The 18,400-nt window shown below is 58.2% G+C and overlaps 1 protein-coding gene and 1 non-coding gene across 2 annotated transcripts; both read left to right on the plus strand.

The window, feature by feature from the left end:
- The first annotated feature begins 505 nt into the window (after nt 1–505).
- Nucleotides 506–18,163, plus strand: WNT10A (Wnt family member 10A). Its single transcript, XM_030277311.4, has 4 exons — nt 506–1,226; nt 3,919–4,181; nt 11,966–12,342; nt 17,057–18,163. Exons 1-4 carry the CDS (start codon nt 1,168–1,170, stop codon nt 17,522–17,524), a joined length of 1,167 nt encoding a protein of 388 aa, XP_030133171.1. The 5' UTR covers nt 506–1,167; the 3' UTR covers nt 17,525–18,163.
- Nucleotides 14,585–14,657, plus strand: TRNAV-GAC (transfer RNA valine (anticodon GAC)). Its single transcript has one exon. It is a non-coding gene; the product is annotated as a tRNA-Val (tRNA).
- Nucleotides 18,164–18,400: the final 237 nt, after the last annotated feature.

Consider the following 18,400-nt stretch of genomic DNA (forward strand, 5'->3'; position numbering starts at 1 on the left):
TCGTGCACGCCACTAAACCCCACGCCCACAGCGCCTTTCCCCGTGCCCTGAGCACACTCCTCCCAGCGGCGTTCAGTCCCCCAAGTCCCCACGAATATGGTCCCACTCCACGCACGCTCCCCTCCCGCCCCGCGCACGGTCCCCCACACCGTGCACACAAGCCCACGGGCCACGTACACTCAGTTCTCCCCGCGCTCCGTGTCCACGCCGCACAGGCTCACCCCGCACCACGAACACTTACCCCGCACCCTCCGCACGCTCCTCCGCGCCGAGCGTTCCCACCGCACACACTTCTCCGCGCCGTGCCCGCTTACCTCACACCCCGTGCCCGCTCACCCACGCCGTGCCCACCCCACGCTGCTTTCCCCCCCAGCCCCGCGCCCACTCTCCTGCCGCCCGTGCCCGCTCGCCCCCCCGCCGCCCGCTCCCTCTCCGGTAGGCTGCGTGCGACACGCCGGCTCCCCGCCCCGCTGCCACCCTCTGCCCCGTCCTTCCCCCGCGGGCTCCTGTCTGGACGTGTCGGGACTCGGGCTCCGGGCGCTGAGTAATGCTCGGCGCGGCGCGATCCCAGGCAGAGCCGCTGCGGCCGCCGCTCCGCGCCCAGCGCTCCCGGGGCGCTCCGGCCGCGACCCTGCTCGCTCCGCCGGAGGCCCGGCGACACCGGCGGCGGGGGGCGGCGGGGGGGCCGCGGCTCCCCATGTGCCTGCGGGCCCCGCGGGAGCCGCGGAGCCGCTCGCCCGGCGAGCCCTGCCCACGCCCGCCGCGGCCCCGGAGCCCCGGGGCGCCCTGGGGAGCGGCGGGGGAGCGCGCCCCGCGGGCCGAGGGCCCCCCCGGCCCCCCGGCACGTCCCGCCATGGGGGGCTGAGCCGGGGGGCTGTGCGCGGCGGGGCGGCGGCGGGCAGGGCGGGGGGCGCGCAGCCCTCGCCGGGCTCGGAGGGCGCCGGGGCGGCGGGAGGCGGGGGGCGCATCCCGGGAGGATGGCAGAGCCGCCCCGGCGAGCCGAGCCCCGGCGCGCAGGGAGCCAGTGAGAGGGAGGAGAGGGGAAAACACAAACAAGCAAACAACCCACAACAAACAAAGCGGGCAGAGAGCAGCGCCGAGCCCCGCCGCCCCTGCCCCAAAGGCGCCCGCCCGCCCGCAGCCCGCACAGCCGCTGCCCCAGCGAAGATGCGCCCGGCCCTGGCCCACGGACTCTGCTCGCTGCTGCTCAGCCTCTGGGTACCCAGGTAGGAGCTGCACCCCTCCATCCCCAGCCCCGCCGCTGAGAGCCCCGGCCCCACGGGGAGGGCGCCGGGAAGCCGCCGCGCCCAGCCCCGCACCGGGGGCGGTCTGCCCGGGGGCTCCTGGGGGGGTCCCGCCGCCCCAGCCCGGCCCCGCACGGTTGCGGCCCCCCGTTCAAGGGGCTGTCAGGGCCGCTGCCCCCCTTCGCCTTCCCTCGTCCCGACGGAACGCCGGTGGGATGCGCAGCTTCTCCCGCTCCAGGAGGCTGTCCCCCTTCCTCCCCGGCCGGAGACGCTCCAGCGCCCGCCCGGACTGCCTCAGTTTCCCCTCTCGCCCGCGGAGGACGGGGGAGTGCCGGCTGGGCTGTCACTGTCGTGGGGGTCATGCCTACTGGATCCCCCTGCGTCCTCTCCCTGGCTCCGCCTGTCCTAAATGCTAGAGGGGTAAGAGGGGGCCACCTGCTTTCTAGAAAGTGAACCCCCAAATTCACCATCCCTGTCCGTCTTTGCCTTCCCTCTGCCCGCTCCCAAACTTGTGCGCTGCAGGCAGCCGGGGGTTAATCCTGGTGCTGGTACGAGTCGGGGTGGGGGGGGGGGGTCCCCCGCCCTTCCCCCTCCCTCCAGCCCCTTTAAATATAATTTGTTAACGTTGGGACTTGTATTAATTAAAGCAGCAGCCGCTGCAGCCTGTGACCTGGGGGCCTGTCACCGTGAAATCAAGTTTAAATCCAGATTTAAAGGGGGAAGAGAGCTGGGGGGAGCACTGTATCTTCCTAAGAAGTGTGACAGTGACAGCTTCTTGCCGGTCCCTGGCCCTCCTGAGCCCTGGGTGGAGTGAGAGGCAGAAAGACCTTCCCTCTACTCTCCGGAGCCCCTGCCTCAGTTTCCCTGCAGTGCAATCGGGAAAGACCATCTCAGGACGCCCTGGGAAAAGATGGCAGAGCTCTGTCAGGCTCAGGACATGAAGGGAACGAAGCTGTTGCAGCATTTGGGGTAGGAGCTTCTGGGGTTGGAGATGGTGGTAGCTATGTCCTGCTCTGCATCTTTTGTCAGCCAGGGCTTGCTTGACAGTGAGAATGAGTGCAGGAAGCTGGGAAGAAGATGTCCTCTCCTGTGTAGGGGTTTTGGAGGGATGTATTCCCTTTGTCTCTCTTTTCTCTGCTCCACCTCGACTCTCCCTATTGGAGTCACTGTGGATTTGTACTGGGGCATATTCATATACTACCCATGGAAGCGCTTGGGAAGCTGGAGAAAGCAGCAACCTGATCCTGACAGTTCTCCCTCTGCCCTGAGCAAGCTGTAATTCAGCAGAGACGCTGGGGCTGAACCCTCCCTCCAGAGCTGGGTGTGCACTGAGCTGGGGACCTCATCCCCTGACAGCTGCTTCTAATCCATGTACCTGCACCAGGCTTGCAGGGTTTGAGGGAACAGAGGGGGAGTAACCCATCTCCCCAAGACCTGGCAGCTGCAGTCCTTCCTCCAGCATCCTCCTCCAAGTTTTGTTTCTGTAATCAAAGTTCAAAAGACTTTGAGCTCCTTGCTTCTCCCAGGGACCCAGCTCTTGCCTGTCCCAGGAAACAGGGAGAGACTTTACTGGGGAGAGCTCCCAGTAGGGCCCAAGCTCTCCTGAACAAGCAGTGGGGTGGTGCTGAGCTCCTAGTGGACCGTACCGCAAGATGCTGGATGCTGCTGGGCATCCCACTGTCTGCTGCTTGCTTTGTGGGTCATCCACTTGGACACTCACAGAGTCCTTCAAGGCATTCCCTGGAGTTGGGCAAACACTTCCTACCATCTCCTTCTCCAGCTTTGTCTGTCATGTGTACCTCCATATTAGCTCCAGGCCTGTCTTCCTGGACATGCTTTGTCTCCCCACATCCCACATTCCACATCCCATCTCCACACACTCCACCTACTTCCCCATTTCCCCAGGCCACATCTCTATTTGTGTAAGTACCTGTACCCCTGCCATGGACCATGTGCCTCTCCTTGCACCCATCCATTTGCTGCTTTCTGTGCTTCTGTGGCCACAGGTATCTGGTTCAGTGGGGCTAGGATGTGACAGTGAGCTTGGGATTGTTGCTGGGAGCTTGAGGATAGTTGGCACACTGTTTGGCTCCATATTTCATTGCAGAGCTGAAAAGGAAAACTGATCACTCCCTTTACCTCCCTTATAAGGACCAGCGGTGTTGGAGGGATGCAGGGAGGGGATCAGCCAGCAACATGGATGGAGACAGACCTGGAATGGTCCTCCTGCTCCAGGGTCTTTCAATTCTCCCACGGGGAAGCCCACGCTTTCTGTGGAAGGCGAGTTGGGGCATTGTGTGCTAAGAGTCTGCAGTGCATGGCCAATGTGGGAGATCCCTGGTGGAGCATGCAGAGAGAGTGCAAGCCTGGGAGATGCTGAGCTCCAGGGGCAGAATGGGCAGATTTGGCTGCTGCTGGGCAAAGGCTGCCAGGGTGTCTGTACTGTACTTATGTTGTTGGAGGCTATTGCAGCCCTGGTGCTGCTAGTTTTCTCTGCCTGGATGAGTACAGGGTTTTTCCAGCCTTCCCTATAGGCAACAGGCACCGTGTAGATTGAGGAGTATCTCCCTTCCCCATATGTGTCCCCCACAGACTTTTGCCCTTTCCTGAATGGAAAACCAAATGGTTGACACATTGCTTGCTCTGAGCTCAAGGGTGTCCTTTTCCCTGCCAGCTCCTGCTCCAATGAGATCCTGGGCCTGAAGCTGCCATCAGAGCCAGTGTTGAATGCCAACACGGTGTGCCTGACCCTGCCGGGGCTGACGCGGCGGCAGCTGGAGGTGTGTGTGCGCCACCCCGACGTCACTGCCTCAGCCATCCAGGGGATCCAGATTGCCATCCATGAGTGCCAGCACCAGTTCCGGGACCAGCGCTGGAATTGCTCCAGCCTTGAGACCAAGAACAAGATTCCATATGAGAGCATCATCTTCAGCAGAGGTAAGGGTCGGACATTCCCCTCCTGTCCCACTGTCCATCAGCTGCTCTCTGGAGCCCTCATGGGCTCCCCCTGGCCCCCTGCACAGCTCTTCCCTGGCCCAGGGGATGATGAGGCAAGCTCTTCGGCATCCCCATGGATGAAGGCAGACAAATGTTACAGTCTGCCAGACGAAGGAGCAGTGCAGTTGGGAAAGCTGCTCCATGCACCTTTGTACCTGCACTGGCCCTTGTCCTGAGCTGCTCCTCCCTGACCAGCTCCAGCTGCTCCTGAGACTCTTTCCAGGCCCTCCCGCTTTCTGGCATCTTCTCCCTGTGTGGTGTAGGCTGGTGTTTGGAGCAGTGCCATGGGTGTGCAGCACAGTTGGTAGGTCTGAAGGTGGATGCCATGCTCTGGGATTTGGTTTGGTGGATACAGTTGAACATCTTGACTCAGTCCTGCTCTGGGGATGTGTTTTAGTGTGTTGTGATGAGCTGAAACACCCCTAATAGTGGGATGTAGCTTTGTGAGCCTGTCACCCTGGTGTTCTGCCCTTGTGTTGGTTTTCCAGTGCAGAGAGCTAAGGGGTTACTGTTTTGTGGGACCCTAAAGCAGGGTGATGGCAGAGGGGACAGGGATACAGGCTGTCCTGGGAGCTCACCTGCCCACAGAGCCCCCAGCTGTACTGCCGAGAGAACTCTCCTAGCTCTCCACGTTCCTGACAAGGATCCTGGTGCCAGGATCTCATCTCCCTCGCACTCATGTCTGGCTGCCTGTATCAGAGCAGCTGGCCTGCATGGTGCAGATTAGGGTTGTGACCTGATGGGATCTTCTAGGGGACTTGAATGTATCTGTTCAGCTGAGTACCCTTTCTTGAAACCTGTGCCTCAGCATGTTTCTAAGTGCTCATTGCCACAGACCATGGTCAGGAAGGACAATGTGGTGCCAGTGGCCAGCAGTCAGGGTGCTGAGGGCAGGCCGGTGCCAGCACAAATACCACTCCTCCAGCTCCCAAGAAACGTGAAAACTACCTAAGAAACTGCTCACATATGTGCTTCGTGAGCCTCTCAGCCTGATGCCCAGCAGAGAGTTCAATCTTCCAACCATCCAACTCTTCTTCAAACATCCTTCCACATCCTGCATCTTCTTTCTTTGGGACTATGAGGAGAGCCTCAAAGAGGAGAGGTTGGTAGCTTGAAGCTTACATGTCACTGAGGGGATGTGGTGGCAGGAGCCCACAGGCAGATGTAGCAATTGGGAGAAGGCTGGAGAGGGGATCACAGAAGTGTTTTGGTGTCCAAAGATGTCCAGAGCAGCCTGGACAGTCTCACTGGATGGAATGCTAGCTCAGAGCATGTGTGGCATCACGGCTGTGGTCCTGCCATGGAGCAGCTCTGGTCTCTCTCAGGACCTTAGTTCCTGGAGAAGGGCATCATCTCTTCCTACTGTGAGCAGTGCCCAGGTTAGGGCCTGGCAGGAAGGGTGGGGACTGTCAACCCTGATAAGCATCGAGGTATTTCCAGGTCCTCTGAGGAATGTGGTTCACTTCTAGTCTCCTCAGGCGGCAGGAGACACTGACTTGCTGGCTCAAGTTGCTCACACACCTAGACAAGCTTCCTTGCTCGGGTACCACCACACTGGAAGAGAAGCATCAGCAGCAGAGAGCACTGACCTGCATCCCTCCTTCAGCTCACCTTGTCTGCTGGTGGCCCCAGTGCCTTGCACCTCACTTGTGTCTCAGATGCTCCTGCAGCCCTTCCTGCTGTCAGGGCTGTGACCAATGGATGTGGGGACTCCCACAGACCCTGGACTCCTGCCCCCCGTCTTGAGCTATTGGATATGGCTCAGCCCAGGCTCTCAGCATTGGTAGGATCCCATTCTCTGGGATGGAGACACAACATGCAGCAGCAGGGCAGGATGGAGGTAGGGCTGGAGCAGCAGAGCAGGCAGGCATCTCATGGCACTCCTGTTTTGGCAGCAGAGGTTGCAGCATGAGCCCCAAGCACCCAAGCTATCTCATGTAGCTGCTTGGAGCCATTCTGGCATGGAGCAAGCCTTGATACTGGAGCCCTGTCCTACTTTGAACCCACTCATGTCCCTCAGTAGCAGTGCTGGAGCTGTGAGCTTTGCCTTCCATCTGTTACAGGCACAGCCATCAGAGTGGGGATGCATCTCAGGAGCCCAGTGCTGGAGGAGAGGCGAGTGGTAGAAGTGAGGGGTGCAGGCTCCATGCTGCAGACTTTAATGTGTCTGACCTCCAGGGACCAGGTCTCTGCTCTGTGCCCTGCCCCATCCTGCCGTGCCTGGGAATGCAACGTGCTTGTAGGATCATTGTTTGTAACCCGAAGTGACAGACCCCTTTAATCTTTCATTCCTTTTCCCACTTCTTCTGCCATCAGTTCAGCCGTGCGTGAATCTCACTTTAAATTATTTGTAGCTGGCTTCTCCCTCCCGCTCTCCCCACTTGGCTTCGCTCCCCGACTCTGTCCTGTCCTCCTGCATCTCGCACATCTTCTCCAGGGTGGGCATCAGCCCGACAGGATGCAACACTGCTCCAAGCTGTCCCATGGTGCCCGTCCCACACTGCCCAGTATCCAGGCACGCAGTGGTGCCAGGGACCTCATCCCTGGGGACAAAGAGGACAATGGCAGATGAGTGCCCATCTCACCATCCTGCTGAGCTGATCCCAGAAGTTTGAGTACAAGCTCTGGGAAGACAGGAAGGAGAGGCTTCAAACAGGACAGGGCTAGGAGTCTGGGGTGGCTTCAGAGCAGCATAGCTGGAGACAGGGATGCTGCCAGCATCCTGGGCGGAGCACAGACCTGGGAGATGCTGCCATCCCTGGGGCATGGGAAACAGTGGCTGTGAGGCAAAACAGCAGGTCAGTGGAGGGCAAGGAGGATGCCCAGGAGTTTACCATCCCTGCTCTTACAGTGACACCATCATGGTCTGTGCGTTTTTCAAATCTGGTCTTTTGATGCTGCATCCTTGGGGGTATGAGATGTCCTTTGTAACCTCTGTTGAGTCTCCAGTGCCATTTGCAACCCCATCCTCCTTGGCCCATGTCCCCTCCATGTTAAACCAGGCTCAACAGTGCTATTGGAAACCCTTTGCCAGTCTTCCCCGGCTCCCCAGCTGGCTGCTGATGTGCTCACCACCTTCCTGCCCATTCTCTGCCACTGTCACTTCTGCCAGGAATCTCCAGTGCTGTCACTGGTCTCATCTTGCTCTGCTGTACCTCCCTCTTCCTCCATGTGCTTGCCTGGCTGACAAAGGCATTCTCTTCTGGCCTCAGGAGATGTAAGGGGACGGAGCAGTGAGATTGAGGCATCCACACCAGCAGTGGAAACAGGTCCCCTGCTCCTGGTCCGAGGGTGAGCAGCACGATTGTGTCCACCCCACTGGAGAGGATGGCCTGTTGGCATGGTATATTGTCTATTGTCCCACCACAGCATCTGTGGGCTGTCAGGCACTGTGCTGGGCTGACCCATGCCTGGTTGCCTGACAAAAACCAAGCTGCAGATGGTGGTGGGTCACTGAGTCTTGGTCCTTGTCCAGTGTGTGTGCACCCATGGGTGGGTACAATGCCATCAGGGCTGGGACTGTCTGGCTGCTGGGCAGGGGCTGTCTGAGGTGTGCTATGGGACTGACTATTCCCCTTTGCTCGTCCCAACCTCAGCCCCATCTACATGGAGCTCTGAAAAAATTAGGAACCCCCATGGAGGGGCTGGATGTCCTTGAAGGCCTTCAAAGGCTCATGGTTGGAGGGGACATGATTCTTGGTTCCTGCAGCCTTTGGAGAGATGGGTGATGCTTCCATGCCCTGTGCCCACCTTAGAAGGGCTCACTGGTGACAAGGGGTTGGCATGGCCATGGCCAAAACTTGATTTTTTCCAGTAGGGAGTGTAGAACTCCCTGCAAGGATGGAAACACCAGGTGCTGGTGCCCAGCCAGCTGTGAAAAGGAGCTTGGGGAAGCTTTGCTGTGTGCTGAGGGAGGCAGGTGCTGTTACAGCTATCCAGGGAGCTGCTGCCAAGCTCAGGACCCCAGCACCCAGCTCTGCAGAGCCCCAGCCAAGCTCCGGTGCCCGCAGACCGCAGCGCCTGGCCTGGCACACCTGCAGCTGGGCTGCTGGCAGGGTTTTGTGCACCCCCGGGCAAACCAAGGGCTTTGCCCACCTGGCCCTGAAGCGTGTGCGGGTACTGTGGATGCTTGGCTTCATCCCTGTGGGCTCCCTCATTCCCTGGACCTTCTCCCCACTGCTGGTGCAAGCGAGACCCTGGGGCCAGGCAGGATTCCTGGCGATGTGGGGCTGAGCTCGGCTCCCTGCAGCCTGCGAGCAGCAAGGGCTGCTCTCTCACAGTGCCGTGGGCGGACCAGAGCGAAGGCTGCGGGCTGTCCCTGGCACGCTCAAGAAGGTGCAGGGAGGCAAGTTGGGATCTGCAGGGAGGCATTTAGTGCCTGGTGCTGGGCCAGACCCTGGCAGGTTCACCTGCAGTTTAATTAGGGAGAGGGGAGGGGAGGGGAGGGGAGGGAGCAGGGCTGGGGGAGAGGCAGCGTGTTGGGACTGGCCGTCTCGGCAGGCCTCGCAGGAGGTGGCAGGAGAAGCTCTCCTCTGCCTTATATCAGGGATAGGGCAATGTGCCCACAGCTCCTGGCAACTGCACCCCACTCCTGGGGGGTATTGCCATGAAGGGGGCAGCTGAGCATCCCTGGGGTACCCTAGGGTGGGCCTATATGAGGCTGTCCCGCTGGCTCCCTCAGTGCCACCCAGGCATTGCAGTGATGAGTGCTGGGAGAGAGTTGTTGCCTGGATGTGATGGTGAACTGTGGGAGGAAGGCCATGCCTCCAGCTCGCCCTGGTCTACAGACTGCAGAGCCCAGAGCTGTGCCTGAGCTGGCCCTGTAGCCTTCATTGCACATCTGCTTGAAAGATGGAGGAACTGCAGCATCCGTGGTGGAGCCAGCTCTGCTGGGACTTGGGGTCTTGCTAAATGACCTGCCATCTCTTAGGCATAGCTTAACAGGGAAAACTTTCCCTCCTAAGAAAGGGGATTTGACCTGGGGAAGAGATTTCAGACCTGTCCTCCTTGCCTAGCATGGTCTTTAAGTACACAGCAGGCCGGATGCTGGTTTTGGGGTCAGGTCTGTGTCCTCCTTTCTCTCTTCCCTGCAGGATGCATTACTTCTTGTACCTCCCACAGCTACATCTCTTCTGTGGTCTCTGAAGGGATATGGTGACTCAAAAATCACTGCTGAGGTCTTAGGTGGCTGGGGTAGCTGGAGAGCCTCTCTCCAAAGTGCTCAGGGCTGGCCACCACATGCCACTCTCGGCTGTGGTTCCTGGAAGCTTCCACCCTTGCTGAGCCCACAAGGCAGGTGGTTATTGCAGCCATGTGGCTTGTTGCTTTGCTTCAATCCTCTGTCTCTGGTGTAGCTGGGGTAGAGCAAGGAATGTAAAGTGAACCTCCCAGCAAAACTGTACTGGCATGGCTGCTGTGATCCCAGTGCTGCCCTGACCCCCTCCTCCCCTTTGCTCACAGCTCCCCATGCCAGCAGGTGAGGGAAGAAGGGGAGAAGGCAAGGAAGGATGGTGGGGCCAGGCAGAGAGATCTGAGCAGGAAAGGACCATGATGAGATGGGAACAAAACTTCCTGAATGCTGTAATGTCATGTCTTGGGGACCAGTCTGTCCCCTGCCCACAGCCTGGGGAGTGCCAGCTCCAGAGACAAGGACCCATACATCACCCATCAGCTCACAGGTACTTGGAGAGCACTAGAGGAAGAAGGAGGACTGGGGGCCTTAACCCGTGGGTTTCCCAGCCATGGAAGGCGCCCAATCAAGCTGACCTCTTTAACTCTAAGGACATGGGTTTGCTAGACGGACTGGGTGGGGTAGAGCTTGTGTCTGGGCTCCAGAAGAGATTTTAAGGACACGCCACACCGGAAATTATTTTTTAGACTGGAGACATGTGTGAGAAAGAGGCAGGGCTGAGAGGAGAGTGTTGTACTGGGTGAAGGGTTTGCTTTCCCTGTCCCCAGGCGCTGGCTGTGCAAGGACCTGGGGATGCCCAGCAGAGTGGCAGTGACAAACTGGGCTGTGCCCAGGTTTGGCATATGAAGGCCTGAAGCTGGCCCAGATGGTGGGATCAGAGAACTGACAGGGAGGGAATCCAGGAGACCTTTCTGTGCTGGTTCTTCATCCTCCACTGCTCACCTGGGGACTGAAGTTCCCCAGATGTGGGCCTTCATGCTCCAGCAGCGCAGTGGGTGTGTTGCAGGCACTGCCTGCCAGCACTCTCCCTGGGGAGGCTGCACGGCACAGCGTACGCACCAGCAGCCCCATTACCTGCCCACTGAAAAATGTTGTTTAACTTGTGCATGGAAAGAGGCAGGCTGAGAGCAAGCTTGTCCCACACCAAGGGGAAGTTGGGAGAGGCTCCTGCTGGCTTTTAAGCAGTGCCTCGTTAATTTTTTAAATGCACCAGTGTCAAATTAACACACAAAAGAGCAGCACGACTTTAAATGCAGGTTTCCGGGCTGCATTTCATTTTCCTTTAATAAGATCATAGCGTTTGCTCAGCGGGCGGCAGCGAAGCGCGGAGAAGACATGCGTGATGGGGAGCGCTGCCAAGGACAGGCGACAGCAGCGCTTGCACTCTCACTTCTCCTGACTCTGTGGCACAGGCAGGGAGCTGGCAGAGCTTTGGGGCACTCACCCGAGACCCCTGTTTGATGGCACGGATTTGGTAAAGAAAACACCCCAAAACCTGTTGTCTGTTCAGCTGTGTCAAAGCCAAACTGCACATGTCCAACAGAGGGAGAGAGGCTGGGAACTCCAGCTATTTATTTATTCACATGTGACGCCATGGCACAAAATCTGTCTCTCCCTCCATCCTTGCCTCATGCTGGGGCTAGTCAGTGTGCAAAGGTCACTGCAGGCTCCCCGCCTGACCTGGAAACCACAAACAAAAATATTACTTTGCATTTCAAATAGAATAGAAACTCCCAGGGAGGAGAGGGTCCTCACCTGGCTTCAGTGAAGCCAAGAGATTTTCAGGTATCCTCTGCTTACAGCCACATGGAGCCCAATGAAGCCCCTTCTGTGAGACCTGTCCCTGTCCCCATCTGCCCTGTCCCCAGCTAATGACACTTGTGGATGTCTTCACTCCCTGATGTTTAACGACAACCAGCTGCTGGCTCTGGCAGTGCATGGTGTGGTCACGGCATGCTCTAACTGACTAGGGAGGCTCATTTTTTCCCAGCCTGGTGTCACATTTAGAGCTTCTTGTTGGACCTGCCAGGGTTTAGGGTTGGAAGGGGTACGAGCAGATGAATGGGGCTGGACAGGCAGTGCAGCTTGCTCTTTTTACTGCCTAATCTGCACACTGTGAGTAAGCAGAAGTGGCCCATTCTTCAGCAGAAATATCTCTCGGCCAGTGTTATATTTAGTATAGTAGGAAACTGAGTGGAGAGGGAAGGAGGGATTGCCTTTCCCATCAGAGCCATGATGCTGATGCCTGAGCAGTGCTGTGGTGGCATCTCCTGGAGTGATGTGAGAGCAGGGTGATGGTGGAAGTGATGGTGACGAGGTCCCAGCTAGGGCAGGGCTGGCCCTCAGGGCAGCAGTATGTCCTTGTGGGGATGGGGCCGGAGAGTAGAGAGTGGTAATTCAGACATGGCCTATGTGGGTGCTGGTGCATCAGGAAAAAGCAAGACACGAGCTGAACCTCCAAATCCCTACACCCCAGTGTGATGACGAACTCATCCATCCCCCAGCCTGAGCCCCGGTCTCTCCTTCCTTGCAGGCTTTCGGGAGAGCGCCTTTGCCTACGCCATAGCGGCGGCCGGCGTGGTGCACGCCGTGTCCAACGCCTGCGCTCTGGGGAAGCTGCAGGCCTGCGGCTGCGACCAGAAGCGCCGTGGCGATGAGGAGGCATTCCGGCGCAAGCTGCATCGCCTCCAGCTGGAAGCCATGAACCGCGGCAAAGGCATGGTGCACGGCGTGCACATGGAGCACATGCCGGCAGAGACCCCCGGCCTCCAGGACTCCTGGGAATGGGGAGGCTGCAGCCCTGATGTGGACTATGGAGAGAAGTTTTCCAAGGATTTTCTCGATTCCCGGGAAACCTACAGGGATATCCACTCCCGCATGCGGCTGCACAACAACCGCGTGGGCCGGCAGGTGAGTGGGGCGCTGGTGACGGCTGCGGGGAGATGATGGTGGGAACAGGGTCCCCAGGACATGTGTGGGAAGGCTGTGAGGGACTCGTGCTGCTGCTGGGGAACCATTTGTGAGTCGGGATTGCCCCCAAGGCACCCCCTCTCCCCAGTTTTGCCCAGAACAAAGGCAGTGATGCCCTTAGCAGGACAGGGCTGCAAGGATGTGCAGGTCAAACCCCTGCTGGGAGCAATTGCTGCTGTGGCCTTGCCAAGGGACGCTGTCCCAGGCCACTGTCACCTGCTTGTGCTGCAGTGGTGCTACTGGGGAGGCACAGCAATGATTCTGGCTCCTGCCTCTCAGGAACTGGGTGAACTGGTATTGGGCAGCTGCAGTGGCGGTAAGCTAAAGACAGGGAGGAGAAAGTCACTGGCATCATGGACATGGCATCAAACAGCACAGATTCTGCAATACCCAGACATGTCTCTTCCTCCAGAAAGGGAGCCAGTGCCCAAAGGAAGCAGATGTGAATGAGACTGAGTTAGGCAGTGGGCTCCTATACCAGCTGGGAATCACAGCATGCCCCTGGGAGCAGAGGTGACAGCCCACAGCCTTGTCCCCCATCTCGAGCAGTGTGCTGGAGCCTGTTCAGGCACGCAGGACAGCCTCCCCACTATTCTTATGATGTCAAGTCTCGTTAAAGGTACTAATTAGTAGCTCATTCTGTCTGGAAGCTGAGGTTTAAAAGCAGCCTGACACTGGAGACAAGAAGCATGCAGGCAAGAGGGGCTGGGACGATGGCTACATTTCCCTGCCTGCTTTTGCTCACAGCAGGTGCCTCAGAGATCACATCCATTGAGTCCAACAGGACACATGTCCCCAAGACCCCAGCCATGTGCTTCCAGGGCAGTGCCAAGGGATGTGTAGTGGCTGTAGGAATAAATAATTAAAGGTCAGAATTCCACAAGGAATGTTTCCTTGGGATGGTTCAGACATTTGGATGTGCCTCTTTCTTTGAGCATGTTTGAAGCTGGCTGTCAGGGGAGGATGCTGCAGAGCAGGACCTTAATGTGTGGCTTACCCTGATGCTGGAGCTCAGCTTTACCATCCTGGAGAAGCCACCCCAGTCTGGCCAAGCTGTAAATGCCTGGGGAATACCAAAGCTTTTTATTTGTTTGGCTTTGTTTTCTTGTTTGTGGTGAAAGCTCATTCAGTGTTAGGCAGCTAAATCCCCTGCAGACTGCTCTGGCCCAATCTGGGCAAGACCCTCGTTCCAATTTTGACTCCAGGGCTCATCCTGATTCCCCTACATCTCTCCATGCCCTGGATCTCTGGGACTCTTGGCAGTGTTCAGAAACCTGTGGTCTGTGTTCCCTATTTCCCAAGGGAAACCTCACAGCCTGCAGAAGGATGGGAAGATAAGAGAGGAATATTTGCTCTGGCAGGATGTCATGAAACATTTCCTGTGGGATCTAGTAACAGTGAAAATGCCTGGGGTCTGCTTGTCCCTGAGGGCAGGCAGGCACGAGACTGGCAGTGTCAGCTCTTGGTGGCTTCAGAGACAAGATCTGGACTGAGGAAAGAAGCCTGGGAGGTAGAAGAGGCAGAAGAAGACTAAAGGAATAAAGGAGGGAACGGTACCTGTGCAGGTGGGGAAGCAATGCCTGGACAGGCTGCCCAGCTCAGGGACCTTGTTGAGATGAGGGTGTGAGCCCATGTGTGGTGGCTGTGGGTACCAGGCACTGGAACAGGGAGATGATGCTGTACCTGGTCTGTGTCTGTTGGTGCTGTGCTTATTGCCAGGGGCTGGTCCTGGAGATGTGTTCCCACTGGGGATGGGTTCTCCAACTCCCCATCTGCTCTTAAAGCAATGCTGTGTCTCCCACACCCACCCAAGCACCACTTACTATTAGGAGCAATTTTCCTAGTGTAATAAGGAACAATCTCCTGGGATTTCCCAGGAAAGGAATAGCTGTGCTCATTGCAGCAGCTCTGTGGTCCTCCCCTCCAAGTCCTGCGGCTTGAACCTCTTTAGCAGAGCAGTGATGTGGACGTGCATGCCTCATGCCATGCCCTGCCATGCACCATCCCTTTCCACGCACCAAGAAGCTGCAGCACCCAGAGCTCTCCAGCATCTCACTGATTCTGAGCATCCTCTCTGTGGTTCCTGTGTATCCCAAGGGTGCTGTGCATGTGGGTAAACCTGGCTCAGACCCTACAGTGCTGGAGGGAGGTGACAATTCCATGCATGGTGCCATCAGATGTGGTTTCTGTAGTGTAGTGGTTATCACGTTCGCCTGACACGCGGAAGGTCCCTGGTTCGAAACCAGGCAGAAACACACTGATTTTCCTTTTTATCCGCTGCCACAAGGCATGTGCAGCATCCTCTGATAGTGGCGGTGGTGACCTTGCTCCCGAGGAATAGGAAGCTCTGTGACAATCATGGCTTGGTCCAGCTCAAGGCTGAGGTGGGTGCTGTGCATCCCTGGCAGGCAGCAGGCTCCCCAGCAAGGAGCAGCAGGAGTGAGGAAGAGACTGTGCAGGTCCTCCTAACTCACCAGATCAGAGAGCAAGAGAGGATGAAAGGAAGCCAGGAACTACCCATTACCCTCACAACAAAGACCTATGATAAAGTTCTTATGAGCGTGCCTGGGAGGAGCTGGGAATGTGTGAAAAAAGCACCAGCGAGTCCAGGCATGTGTCAAACTTGGGTGTCTATGAGACAGGGAAAGGATGGGTAAGGGTGCATGGAGAAAATTCAATGACACAAGCATGGGGCCAGGGCTCAGATGGGACCTTTTTGCATCTCCCAGCTCTGTCCTGTCCCCTCTGTGCTGCCTGTGCAGCAGACTATCAGCCATCGCTGGTCAGGGGTGGATGGGTGTTGCGGTGCTGGGGCTCGGGATGTTCAGCAGTGATGGCTTGGGTGATGGAGATGGCCACACCTGACACCTTCTTCAGCCCCTGCTGTGACCAGCTGTAGGCCCAAATGAACCCCTGTCCAGCTGTCACACCACTGTCCCCTCCATCTTAGTGGTGAGCCTGCCAGCCACAGCCCTGTACGCAGATTTTTCCCGGTCCAGCCAAGCCGGCAGGGAGGGAATGTGGGAAAGGATGGGGTCCCAGTGCCAGTATGTTCCCAAGGATAGTGACAAGTACAGTGGCGAGCAGCTGGTGTCACACCCTGCAAATGGTGGAGAGGCCAGGTAGCTCATTACCTGTGAGGTGGAGGCTCTTCCCAGCAGGAGCAGGACTCTCAACAGGATGAAAGCCAAGCTCCAGCCCAGCCCAGACCTCTCCGCCATGTGCCCCAAGCTCCAGGCGTGTTTCCCTGACCTGCCTTCATTACCATAAACTGCTTAGCAACCTGGAGATTTGCTCAAAAACAAGAAAACAAAGAATAAAACCTACCCACCCATACCTAAACAAGGCACTCCTGTCACGTGTGTCCCTCCCAGGGAGGGGGCAGGAATAGGCAGCATGTGGCAGGCATGAAGCCAGGTAGATGTGCAGGACTGGCATTGTAGGACAGCACCTTTCACAGGGAGAGGTGTCCCCTGGAATCCCCCCACAAGCCCTGGAGCAGGGCCCTGGGTATGGGGATCAGACTGTGACAGTCTGCAAGCCCCATCTGAACTCCTGGTGAGGTTTGGGTGTCCGCATGGGAAGGGTACTCCTTGAAGTCTGTGTGAGCACATGGATATGGGGGCACAAAACTCAGCAGGGAATCCCTGTTGGGACAGAGCAGAGGACATTATAAACTGTTTTTCCAGGTTGTGTGGGGATGTGTGGCCATGTTGTGCCCCTGGAGATTGATGGGCATGAGCTGGTTCTCTTGGCTTGGCCACAGCAGTATCCTTTACAGGGATGGGGGATGTAGGGGATCTCAGCATGCAGCCTGGGGGCTCAGCAGCCTTGCCCGGGGAGTCCAAGGAGCCCTACACTGGCCTCTGACCTCTGCACGAGCTGTGCTTTCAGGCTGGCCCAAACCACAACCAGAGACCAGCCCAGGCACCCTGGCCCTTGAAGGGGGTGGATGTGTAGCGCTGGCCGCACTGCAGCCTCTACAAACTGTAAATCAGGGATGTGAACCCTGTTTGGAATTTGGGTGGTGTTGGCAGGCAGCCCCGCAGCCCCCTGGCACTGTGGCCAGGTTGGCTGAAGGAGAGCAGACAAGAGCGAAAAGCAGAGCTGCTCCTAGGACTCCCAGAACAGGGGCTTAATGGGATGAAGGCCTTGGGGAGGGGAAAAGAAGGGGAAGCATCCCTCCCACCTGCCCCACTTGTGGTGCTACTGTCTGGTGAGGTGCGTGGGAGACCCTTGCACTGGGGAGGTCCCAGTAGGGCTGCACAGATGCAGCCATGCTGGCTTTTGACTGGGGTCCAGGATCTGGTTGATGCTGCTGGAGCCAAGCAGCAGTGGGAGGTGAGATCCGGGCTCCTTCTCCTCCCTGTGCTCAAAGAGCTCACCCTCTCCTTTAGGTGCCAATCCCTTGATGAAACATAAAAGCCAGTTGGTATTACCAGGATGGGACGGGACAGGGTGTGGGACATGAGTTGCACTGGGCACAGCAACAGGGTGCAGCCTTGCTGGCTTTGCAGTTCCAGAGCTTTGATGGCTACTCATGCCAGCCCTTGATGTTCCCGTAGTGCCAACCCACACAGAGCTCCACAGCGGCTTCTCCAGTCCCCAAAACGCGTCCCTTCACGCTAACTTCTGTCCTTCCTTCCCCACCCAGGTGGTGATGGACAACATGAGGAGAAAGTGCAAATGCCACGGTACCTCAGGGAGCTGCCAGCTGAAGACATGCTGGCAGGTGACACCTGAGTTTCGCCTGGTGGGGTCTCTGCTCAAGGACCGCTTCTACGGGGCCACCCTCATCCGGCCGCACAACCGCAACGCCGGGCAGCTGGAGCCGGGCCACGCTCGGCACCGCCGCCGGGCCGGCATCAGCGAGCTGGTTTACTTCGAGAAGTCACCCGACTTCTGCGAGCGAGAACCGGCCCTGGACTCCTTGGGCACCCAAGGGCGCCTGTGCAACAAGACCAGCCCGGGCATGGACAACTGCGAGAGCCTGTGCTGCGGCCGCGGGCACAACATCCTGCGGCAGACGCGCAGCGAGCGCTGCAACTGCAAGTTCCACTGGTGCTGCTTCGTGGCCTGCGAGGAGTGTCGCATCACCGAGTGGGTCAGCGTCTGCAAGTAGCCAGGCAGGGATGGGCGCCCACCCCAGGGTGCCAGGGACAAGCACGCCTTGGCGCTGGGGGGGAGGTGGAGCCGCGATACCCGCTTCCCTCCGCTCCGGGGGAGCAGGAGAGGACATGCTCAGCACCCTCCGAAATCAGCACTTTGTCGTCACCCGGGAAGGGCAGGGCTGCCCGCTGCCCCCCGACCCCACGCGAGAGCACCGAGGCTCCCGGCTCCGGGCAGCCCACGGCCATGCTGTACAGACCGCCGACACCAGCACCACTCGGGGGGGCGGAGGGTGGGCGTGGGGGTGGGGGACTGCCCGCTGGCACCCAGCGGTGTGGAGCAGGATGGGGTCGTGGACACAGCAGGGCATGGGGAGCCCAGGGTGGGAGGGAAGTGGGGGGGACACACACTAGCACTGTGCACAAGTTCCTCCAACCACATGCGAGGTTGTGCTCGGAGCAGGATGGGGTTGGAGCACCCCATGGGATGGAGAAGGGGCACAGCTCCCCGGGCTGGGGCTCACCTCTCACCTCTGGGCTGGCTTGGGCTTCGTGGCCGGAGGGGCGGGTGCCCGGGGCTGTGCTGTGTGTGTCTGTGTTATTATATGGTAAGTTATTTTCTGATTGTGAATAAAAGTGGATTGGAGACAGCATAGGGTATTTCAGAATGCAGCACCCTGCTCTTGCTGCTGCCAAGGGCTCTCCATTCCTCTAGGGTGACAGAAGGATGGAGGTGGACCCTCAGTGCTGCTGACCTACTTGTGTGAGACTTTCTCTCGGGTGCTCTCCTGCCATCCCATAATAACTGTCCTGTGAGCTGTTTGCAGACTGGCAGGAGGTGGGGACCCATCGCAGGCATCCCAGACACTTGCAAGGTGCCTGCTGGGAAG

Source organism: Taeniopygia guttata, chromosome 7 (genome assembly GCF_048771995.1).
Source record: "Taeniopygia guttata chromosome 7, bTaeGut7.mat, whole genome shotgun sequence".
Classification (NCBI taxonomy): domain Eukaryota; kingdom Metazoa; phylum Chordata; class Aves; order Passeriformes; family Estrildidae; genus Taeniopygia; species Taeniopygia guttata.

Bases quoted from the DNA above. Each gene is read 5' to 3' on its own strand.
- WNT10A (XM_030277311.4), top strand. From the start codon at position 1,168: ATGCGCCCGGCCCTGGCCCACGGACTCTGCTCGCTGCTGCTCAGCCTC. The intron at 1,227-3,918 runs GTAGGAGCTGCA...TTTCCCTGCCAG, and splicing joins CTCAGCCTCTGGGTACCCAG to CTCCTGCTCCAATGAGATCC. The intron at 12,343-17,056 runs GTGAGTGGGGCG...TTCCCCACCCAG, and splicing joins ACAACCGCGTGGGCCGGCAG to GTGGTGATGGACAACATGAG.